Raw genomic sequence first — 10,007 nt, 5'->3', positions numbered from 1 at the left:
CTTATTTGCCAATCTAAATGTTCTTCAGGGTACATACAGAGAGAGATGGTCCCGCTGGTATGCTGGTCCCAGTCCATTTAGGGCTTCAAAGGTTAAGACCAAAACCTTGAACCTGATCCAGAACTCCATGGGGAGCCAGTGCAGCTGCTGTAGGATGGAAGTATTATGTGCCCTGTATGGTGTACCCATCAGAACACGTGCAGCAGCATTCTGGACCCACTATAATTTCCGGGTCAAGCCCAAGGGAAGCCCTGCGTAGAGCGAGTTACAGTAGTCTGTTCTGGAGGTGACCATTGCATGGATCACTGTATTTAGGTCGTGGGTTGACAGGTAGGGCACAAGCGGCCTGGCCTGTCGAAGATGGAAAAATGCAGACTAGGCAACTGCCGTGACCTGGCCCTCCATCGATGAGGAGTCCAGTATCACTCCAGGACTCTGGACTGATGAGACAAGCGCTAATGATGCCCCATCAAAGGCCGAGAGACGGATTCCCAAATTCTGCAACCCCTGGCCCAAGTACAGGACCTCTGTCTTTACCAGGTTCAACTTCAGCCGGCTCACTGCATTTTACAAACCAGGAACCAGCATGAAACTGCCCAGTTCGCAAACCGGTTTGTTTTGTTTGTGAAGATGTCACTTCCGGGGCAGCAGAAGATCTGCAGAAAGCCCCTTCCCCTTCCCCCGTTGCTTAGAAAACTGATCGGCGCCAGGCTGTCTGCAGTCCTGAAGCGAAAAATGAACCAAACGAACCGCTCTAAAATTGTCACGGTTCGTCAGAAAATGAGCTCTGATGAACTGCTGGTTTGTGAACCAAAAAAAACCGCCCGGTTCATGACGAACTTTGGTTCGTGCCCATCTCTACTCAGGACTATTACATCAGTCAGCCTCCTTAGACAGAGACTCTAAGAACCGGATGCCAGGAGTGAACAACGGGGTAGGCCTGTTGCCTTCCTGAGGTGGTACAATGTCAAGGCAGTAGGAAAGGGGCCAGAATTAGTCTAGAATTAGGTCATATCAATTCTGAATGTTCCCCACGCAGAAAAAAACAAAGCCAGAGAGAGACAGCGTATCCATCAAGGGGACAGCAGGATTCGAGTCTAGTAGCACCTTAAAGACTAACATGGTCTTCAGGGTCTAAGCTTTCAAGAGGCAAAGCTCCCTTCTTCGCTCAAAAGTTTATACCCTGAAAATATTGTTGGTCTCTAAAGTACTACTGAACTCAAACCCTGCTGTTTTACTGCAGACCTGCATGGCTACCTACTTGATACTAACATCAGAGGAACAGATTGTAAGCCTAGCTCTTTGCCTGCAGTGGTTTCCTGTTTGACGGGAGTTTCTAACGTAACGATGCGTTCTCTGCTGCCTTGCAGGGGTTCAGTTCATTCTATCACTTCAGGACTCTACCACTGCATCCCGTTGCATGTACAGTTCCTGCCTCGCTTTCTCCTTTCACAATTTTAAAAACCTAATAGGTAGCAAGCCACAGCTTGTTTTACACTTTTTTTAAAAAAAGTAACGGGTTCTTTTACGTTACCAATGTAAAAAAAGCCCCAAAGGCCTCCTTTGTTCCCATTAAGAAATTATTGAGCGGCTGCTACTCCTGGGGCACTTGAAATTTTCCAGCCAGGTACTGGTTGCTTCAAAGCAGAAGGGCAAACCTGGCCATTTTAAAAAAAGGCTGCTTTGTAGACCAGGTGCCTCTAAAAACTGGGGGAAGCAAGCCCAAATGGAGCATAAGAAGCTGCCGACTCGGACCTTTGGTCCATTTCGCTCACTATCGTCTTCTCTGACTGGTAGCAGCTCTCCAGGATCTGAGAGAGAGAAAGGTCTTATCTGGCTGTCCTGCTATCTAAACTAGAGGCACTGGAGACTGAGCCTTCTGCATGCAAAACACAAGCTCTACCACAGATGCACAGCCCCCTTACCAAAACTGGAATTACAACGGCGGCGCGAGCAAAAAACCTGAACCGCAGGTGGTCAGGGTTTTTTTTTTTCTTTGGCCTGCGACCTTTAATTGAGAGCCAATGGCACGGGCAGTAAACACGTTCCCACTGCCCATCAAAATCCCCCAGGTTTTAGTGGGAAGCTCTCTGCCACTTGGCAAAATTGCCAAAACAGCATCACAAAGAAAAACAAACTATGTTGATACGAACTGGCGCTACAGAACTAAAATGGGCAGCTGTTCGCTCGCCCAAGAAGAAACCAGTTGCTCATCCCGACGAGGGTTTGGTACACGGGCGGACTGGCCGATGTAAACTGGCACAAATTGGCTTTTCTCCTCCTCCTCCTCCTCCTCCTCCTCGTGTGTCCGAATATTAAGAGTAGATTTCTGACATCTAAGGTTTCCCCTCTTTCCCAATGCTCCAGCTGACCTGGAAACACCACCTGGCTTGCTGGCCAATGAAAAGCACTCCTCTTGTCCGAGGATCAGGGCCCAACACGTGTGTTGGCTGAATCTCAGCAGCCTCTGGAATATTTGATTGCCAGCTCCTTGCCCTTTAGCTCCCCCTGCTGGTTCCCAATTGTTTCTTCATAGGACAAACAGGGCAACGGGGTGGGTGCGCATGCGTGCGTGTAGATTACTCATGTGTGTATTTATTTCCTTTATAACCCACCCTTCAGTTTCAGCTCTTGCCTTATTTTCTCTTCCCTCATGCTGACTCAGGTTGCTTTTCCCAAGCTGACGCAAGTCTGGATTTATTCCCTGGGAGCTGCAAACTCAGATGAAGGGGATAGGTTAAGTTTGAGCTGAAGTTAGTGGAAAGGATTCTTTGCAAGGAATCTATTTTGCAAGTTATAGAGTCCAATTGCTGGGAAATGGCCAGTATCGCTTGTCTGGTGTAAATACAGAGGTCTCCTACGAAGCCTAATGAGTAGCTTTCTGTAGGGCTCTGCGAGTCCTCCGTCTCCTTATATTTTTCTGTTTTTAGGGAGGTTTGCGATCTCATTTCATTCCCCTTAGGAGGCAGTTCTACGACTGGAGTGGGAGGCTTTCCCTGAGATGCCTGGGTGTTACGCTCCGTCTCTAAAACTGCATATTTTTGGGGAGAAGCAAGATGTAAAAGGTCACTTACTGCCTCAGTCCATGAGGTGAGATCGACCAAGTGGAGCTGCTCGGCTGATTTAGTCGGAGAGCAGTGGTCTGAAAGCACTCTTTAGCATTTTTTTCCTTCCCCATGGGAGTTTACTCCCTTTCTTTGAATTCCAAAGATGTCTTCCTGAGCAGAACTGTAAACGTCTTCTTGGGAACTTCAGGCCAGCTGTGCTAGTCAAATCTCGGTTCTCAAGGTAACCAGCATGACCATCATGACCCACTTTTCTCCCCAACAGGGACCCAGACCAGCTTCCAGTTCTCTCCTCTGTTATATTGTCTTGAACACACTAATGCCTGAAGCTCCCTGATACTGAATCAGGCCATCAAGGCCAGTATTGTCCTCTCAGACGGGCAGCAGCTCTCCAGGGTCTCAGGCCGAGGTCTCTCCATCACCTGCTACCTGGTCTTTTTAACTGGAGCTGTTGGGAATTGAACCCGAGACCTTCTACATGCCAAGCAGATGTTCTTCCACTGAGCCACAGCATCTCCTCACACAATTCTGCCAGGTAGGTTAGGCTGAGAGGGCGCTATAACACAGGGCGATTGTAACCCTAAATCAAGCCAAACATGGGCGGGGGTGAGATTATACCGGACCATAACAGGTCAGTCTGCCCCCTCTCCTCCCCCAAGATAATGCTGGCTACCACAGCGGATGTCATAAGCCATTCTATCTCAACTCCCCTGCCCCATATGGGAATAATATCAGACTACAGAATGATAAAATAATAGAATCACAGGGTTGGAAGGGACCTCTACGGTCATCTAGTCCAACCCCCTGCAAAATGCAGGAAATTCCCAAATACCTCCGCCCCTCAGTGACCCCTGCTCCATGCCCTGAAGATGGCAAAACTCCATAAGGTTCCCTAACCAAACTGGCCTGGGGAAAATTGCTACCTGACCCCAAGGTTGCGATCGGCCTTACCCTTGGCATGTAAGGGGGCATGAGAACTAAGTACTGATGCAACCCCTTCTGCCCTCCCTCTCATGATCTGCCCAGGTTCACAGAATCTCTATGAGGAATGGGCAACTTAGAGAAGGGAGATCCAGTTGGGAATGCACAATAGCTAGGGTTGCTCTCCTCCAGGTAGGGCCTTGAGATCTCCCAGAAATTAGAACTCATCTCCGTATTACAGAGACCAGTTCCTGTTGAGAAAATGGCAGCTTTGAGGGTGGACTCTATGGCATTATACTGGCTCAGCTTCCTCCCCTCCCCAGGCTCTGCTCCCAAATTTCCAGGAATTTCCCAAGCTGGAGGTGGCAACCATAACCATATATTGGGACAGTATAAACTTTCAACACTGGATCATCTGAATGGCTGTGGGCAGAGATTGCTTGCCTGTCGACAGCTGAGCCAGGGCTGTTAAAACAACGGGAGAGACCGCAAAAGAGGTGCTTTGGCAGAGACTTGGGAGCATCAAGTCGTCTTCTTTCCTCCTCTCTTCTGATTCTGTTCAGATTTTCACTTTTCTTTCCAGATCACTTCTGCTGAGTTAGTTGTGAAAGGGACGGCACACAATTATTGTATTATACCCAGGCCTTAACGGGTGATAGGGGTGATGGAATTGTTTTACATGCTACAGGGCTCTTACTTAAATTGGATTGATTGAAAAAACAAACGCTGTTCTCTTAACTGCCACGAAGCATTCCAATTCGGAGGTCACATTGGTTCAGCGTTAAAAGGATAGTATTGATGGCTGTGTCAAAGCACAGAAGAATGCTGAACTGAGCAGAAACACGAGCAGTCCACTCACAGCAAAACACTTAACTCGGTTATGAATGTCTGTCATTTTCCCACCTGTCATTGGCAATGATCGCTTGCCTCCTCCCCGTCAAACATACAGAATTTTTACTATGCTTTGTTGGTATACAATGTGTATGTCTGGGAGCCAGAGCACAGACAGCTTTCAAATTTTAAAAAGTGGCAGCAACTTTCTAGTCCTTCCAGAGGTCAGAGACAGAATGTTTGCAAAAGCTGGTACTCTTCCGTCCCTTCTGTTTTCCTAAGGGCATAGATCCAGCTAAATGTGAACTAAGAACCGCACAGCGTCCATACTTTATGCAAAACGGGCACATCTGCCTAGGCCTGGTTTGAACAATCAAAGCATTGTAACTTCCAGGAAAACCAGAGGCTGTTGTGTTTTGTTTGAAATAATTGTTTAATTAAACGGCAGAACACTATTCGAAGCAACATCAATCAGATTTCACGTTCCTGAGATATATCTTGGGCGTTACCCACCCCTCCGGAGGCTTCTTCAAGCCAGCCTTCCTCCAGATGCGTTCCAGGTCCTTTTCAAACCTACCCTATAAAAGAAAAGAAAAAGGAGAAAACGCTGGTCTGGAAGCGTCCTCCTCGGCAAGAGATTCTCGTACCGATGATGGCAAATCTGACTGCATCTTTCTGACTCTCTAACAGGACCAAATAAAGGAATTGTGTTACTGTTGCTTTTGGGTCCCTCCAGTTCAAATGAGAACTGAAATTGTAGATCAGCTCAAATCAAGTATTCTTGCTGTTTGTTGGTAGCCCTGATCAGCCCACACACTTACCTGTTTCCTCCGCCGCCGTCCTTCTAAGACCTTCTTCCGCACAAACTTCCGACGTTTCCGTAGCTTCCAATACTTATGCTTGTTCATTTTCCTCCTTCGGATCTTCAGCACATTCTTGCACTGTATGTTATTCCCGCTGGGCTCGTTTCCCTCCTCCTCCGGGCTCCGGGGACACGGAGGCAGGTCATACTGCTGCGTGGGTTCATACTCCAGCCTCTCGTGAATGTTAACAACGACGCCTTCTTTAGGAAGGGAATAGTGGACTGTCAGCCAGCTTTCCAGGGGGGAGATGGACATCTTCCGGGGCACCAGCACTTCTTCCAGTTCGGGGGGCACTGCGTACCATTGCTGGGACTGTGGTCCATTTTTGCTAGAAGGTTGTGTGCTGTAAGTTACAGAAGGAGTGCCAGGATTCAGAAGCGAAGCAGCCAACCTTGGCAGCAACTGACCTGGGAATACATGAGAATCGACTCTATAAAGGCAGCAGTGAGCCATCCCTCTATCATGCCTGGACTCGAGCACTAAGAATTGCTTCCCAGAGCATCTTTTTTGACAGTTTATTTATAGCTGCACTGCAGTTTTGGCCAATTCTGGACAGAAAACAGGGTAAGAAATTAGGAACAACTAAGGGGAGGGGGATACACACGTGATAGAGATTTAAGTTTTATTTACAGGCAGGAGACTTCATATCGCCAATTGACACCCAACATATCAGCAGCCTGAGCAGACCAGATTCACCCTCCCTTGTCAGAGACTGGAAGCTACGCAAAGTCAGCCACAGTCAGCACTTGGATGGGAGACTACCCAGGAAGACGGGGGCTGCTATGCAGAGGCTGGCAACGACAAACCGTTCCTGATCATTTCTTGCTTTGAAAGCCCCATGTACAGTTGTCAGAAGTTGGTTGTGATTTTATTTATTTATTTCAATTTATAGCCTGCCCTCTGTGCAGGGCTGGTTACAACAATACCAAACATTGCGTAAAACATAACATAAATTACAGAATAAAATCACATTGAAACAACAATCCACGTAAATATCCAATAAATACAACCAGTTAGAAGGCGTCACCGGACACAGCTAAATAAGATGGCTGCAGAGAAGCCAAATCATGGAATTAGATGCATATGTTGCTTTTTTTAAAAAAACAGGCAGGCAGGGCAGAGCAAGGGAAGCCAAGGACGACAGATCGCCTCAGCTGTAGGCCCAGCAGAACATCTATGTTTTACAGGCCCTGTGGAAGTGTAGTAAGTCCCAGAGGGCCCAAATTTCCGGAGAGCATATTCCACCGAAAAAGCCCTGGTCCTGGTCGAGGCCAGGTGAGGTCCTTCAGGCTGGGTACTACTTGAAGGCACTGAATTATTATTTCATACTACCTACTGGCACCCAACTTATAAACACGTTTACGGATGTGCTTTTGGGTTGCCTATAGACAGGACCACAGGACGACCATCTTCTTCCGTTATCAGCCAGCCGCCCACCCTTCGGGCCATCAACAGAGGCCTAGCACCAGGCTTCGCTGTCAAAATTAGGTGGGCAGCAAAGTTAGAGGGCCTTCTTAGTTGTGGCTCCCAAACCTTGAAATTCCTTCCCAAAGGAAGTCCTTTCTTTTATATCATCAGACCAAACCAATTAAAGGAAAGCTTGAGAACTGTTAACTGAGAAAGAAGATGAGGAAGGAGGCATGATGAGGCTTCTATAGTTTTGTTGAGACGGGAGAGCACTTAATACTAGAACTTGGGGTACATCATGAAACCGATAGGCAACAGATACAGAACGTGGGGGATGCCGCTGATCCCACGATGAAAATCCACCCTGCTTCTCTTTACATTGTCAGCTTCTAGTTTCTGATTCTTGCAGACTCTAACATGCCGCGTAATATGATAAACAGACCGATGTACTCCACTGCCTGCTTAACGTATCTCCCTTAACAATAAGAGAAGCAAAATGTTCCAACACGTTGTGAGCAAAACTGTGTTTCTGTTATTTCCACCAGGCCTGCTGAATCGTCGTTCCTCCTATGGAAGAGACCTGCCTGGCTTTCCACCTCCAAAGTAGTGCTTACCTGTACACCGTGATGCTCTCAATATCTGAGACGTCAGCCGCGAGATCAGCATGTTGGATTACTCTGCCAGAAAGATAGATCAAAAAGATCCCCTTGAATATTGCAGCAAGGAGTCCCCTCCAAACACCTTGACTGAGAAATGTTCAGCATTGTGAATCATATCACTGGCATCATTTTCGATTTCCTATGTTTTTTTACAAACTTGAGATTCAGAAGAGCTTTAAAGAGCTACAAAGAGTAGAGGTCTGCTTAAAGGACACCGGTAGTAGAAGAAGGATTCAAATCCAGGCCTTCTGGGTCAAAATCTACCCCACTTTTATTACACTAAGAGTGGAACTACAAGTGACAAAAGGCACAGGTTGGACACTTGTCAGCTTCCCTCAAGTTTTGATGGGAAACGTAGGCATCCTGGTCTCGCAGCTTGGCTCTCTGACTGCTGTCCAACAGACTTTTCAACTGTCACTTGTCCAACATTCCGCCAAGCTGCCTACATTTCCCATCAAAACTCGAGGGAAGCTGACAAGTGTCCAACCTGTGCCTTTTGTCACTTGTAGTTCCGCTCTAAGCCATACTTTCTAGTCTGTAAAATTAATTCTAAGCAGAGTGACACGAACAGCCCTTATGCTCTGCAGCCAGCCTCAAAACAGCATCCATTGCAATTGGCAAAGAATTTTTGTATTTGCTCTTTCCCCACCTCTCATGAAACTTTACCATAAATACCATAAGCACGTGAAGAGGACGTACCCCGAATCAAACCATTGGTCCCTCAAAATCTGTACTGTTTATTCAGACTGGTAGGAGCTTTCCAGCTTCAGGTGGAGTTCTTTCATACCTCCTCCCATCTGATCGTTAACTGGAGACACCGGGGATTGAAACTGGGATTGTCTGTGTGCAGAGCAGGTGCTGTGTCTCTGAGCCACAGCCCCTCCACCTCTCTAGCAGTATCAGTCCCTTCTGAAATTGACCATGCCATCAAGTCACATGGAACTGGCACCTTGAACATTCACAGGGTGGCCAATTCTTGAAGGTTTGAGGGCGGAACCTGGGGAGGGCACGGGTATAGTATCAGGGAGTCACCCCTCCAAAGCAAACATTTTCTCCAGAACTAATCTCTGTAGTCTGGAGATCAGTTATAATTTCTCTGTGTTCTCCAGACCCCACCTGGAGGCTGGCAACCTACAAACATAATACTATGTCAACAATGTATGACTGGCCCTTCTGAAAAGAACAGTTCCTTATGATCACTACCCTCTCTCCCCATTACAGTAAATGATGTATGAATAGCAAGTAGCTACCCTATCTGGCTACATTCTCTCCTGAGGTTGCCAACCTCCAGATGGTGGCTGGAGATCTCCTGGAATTAGAACAGATCTCCAGGCCACCAAAATCAGGTCCCCTGGAGGAAATGGCTGTTTTGGAGGGAGGACTCTAGGGCACTATACCCCACTGAGGTTCCTCCCCCCCAAACCCCCGCCCATAATAGCAACCCCTGCTTGCTACATTCTCTTCTGGACTTGCCAACCTCCAGGTGGTGACTGGAGATCTCCCGGAATTACACCTGATATTCCTATTACAGGGATCAGCTCCCTTGAGGAAAATGGCCGCTTTGCATGGTGGACTTTAGGGCATTATACCCCACTGAGGTCCCTCCCCTCCCTCAATCCAAATCTTCCCAGGCTACCCCTCCCCCCAATCTCCAGGAATATACCAGCCTGGAGTTGGCAACCCTAGTCCCAGTTACCTTCTAAATGGAGGTGTGGAATAATGTAAAATCTCAGATAACTGCAGACTTCCTGCCAAAGCCATGCCCCCCACAACAGGAGGGAGATTTCCCCATAATTTCTGCCTTATCTCCCCTTCTATAGACTTACCATCCCGCTCAGTGGTTTTAGGAATGAGGAACTTCCGCCCAAGCCTTCGCTCCGTCCTATTTTCCATTCCCCTCGGAAACGAAGACCCGGCGGAATGGTTCCGGCATCAGAAGGTCCCTATCTCTTCGTAGACTTATGGACTCTGCTTCCCTCTAGTGGTTACTCGTGGGATAGCAACGCCGAACGAGCGCTCAAAGCCAGACGGGGGCCGCCTATTGGTTCTAGGTTTAAGTGGAATTACCTGCCTTGCCAGCTCCAGGTCGGGAGATGGCGGGAGATTTGGGGGTGCAGCTTGGGGAGGACAGTATTTGGGAGAGGAGGGACCTTATCAGGGTATAGATGCTATAAAAGGGGAACAAAATCGAGGGGTTAAGTAACAACCTAATATATATATATACTACAAACTCCTACATATATATGTAACACACTCCTATA

At 47.6% G+C, this 10,007-nt stretch overlaps 1 protein-coding gene across 2 annotated transcripts; it reads right to left on the bottom strand.

Annotated features, from left to right (window-relative positions):
* Nucleotides 1-5,232: 5,232 nt before the first annotated feature.
* Nucleotides 5,233-9,643, bottom strand: AURKAIP1 (aurora kinase A interacting protein 1). 2 transcript variants are annotated; one of them, XM_055001660.1, is made up of 4 exons: nucleotides 9,573-9,643; nucleotides 7,702-7,764; nucleotides 5,639-6,087; nucleotides 5,233-5,395 (listed from the first exon to the last, which is right to left on the bottom strand). In XM_055001660.1, the coding sequence occupies exons 2-4, from the start codon at nucleotides 7,751-7,753 to the stop codon at nucleotides 5,285-5,287; spliced, it is 612 nt and encodes a 203-aa protein (XP_054857635.1). In that variant the 5' UTR covers nucleotides 7,754-7,764; nucleotides 9,573-9,643; the 3' UTR covers nucleotides 5,233-5,284. The 2 variants fall into 2 exon arrangements, with proteins under 2 accessions (XP_054857635.1, XP_054857636.1); XM_055001661.1 differs by lacking the exon at nucleotides 9,573-9,643 and adding an exon at nucleotides 9,443-9,463.
* Between the last annotated feature and the right edge of the window lie 364 nt (nucleotides 9,644-10,007).

The sequence above is a fragment of the Eublepharis macularius genome, chromosome 17 (assembly GCF_028583425.1).
Source record: "Eublepharis macularius isolate TG4126 chromosome 17, MPM_Emac_v1.0, whole genome shotgun sequence".
Classification (NCBI taxonomy): domain Eukaryota; kingdom Metazoa; phylum Chordata; class Lepidosauria; order Squamata; family Eublepharidae; genus Eublepharis; species Eublepharis macularius.
The sequence above is the reverse complement of the archived record's forward strand: the minus strand, read 5'-3'. Positions and strand labels throughout refer to the sequence as shown.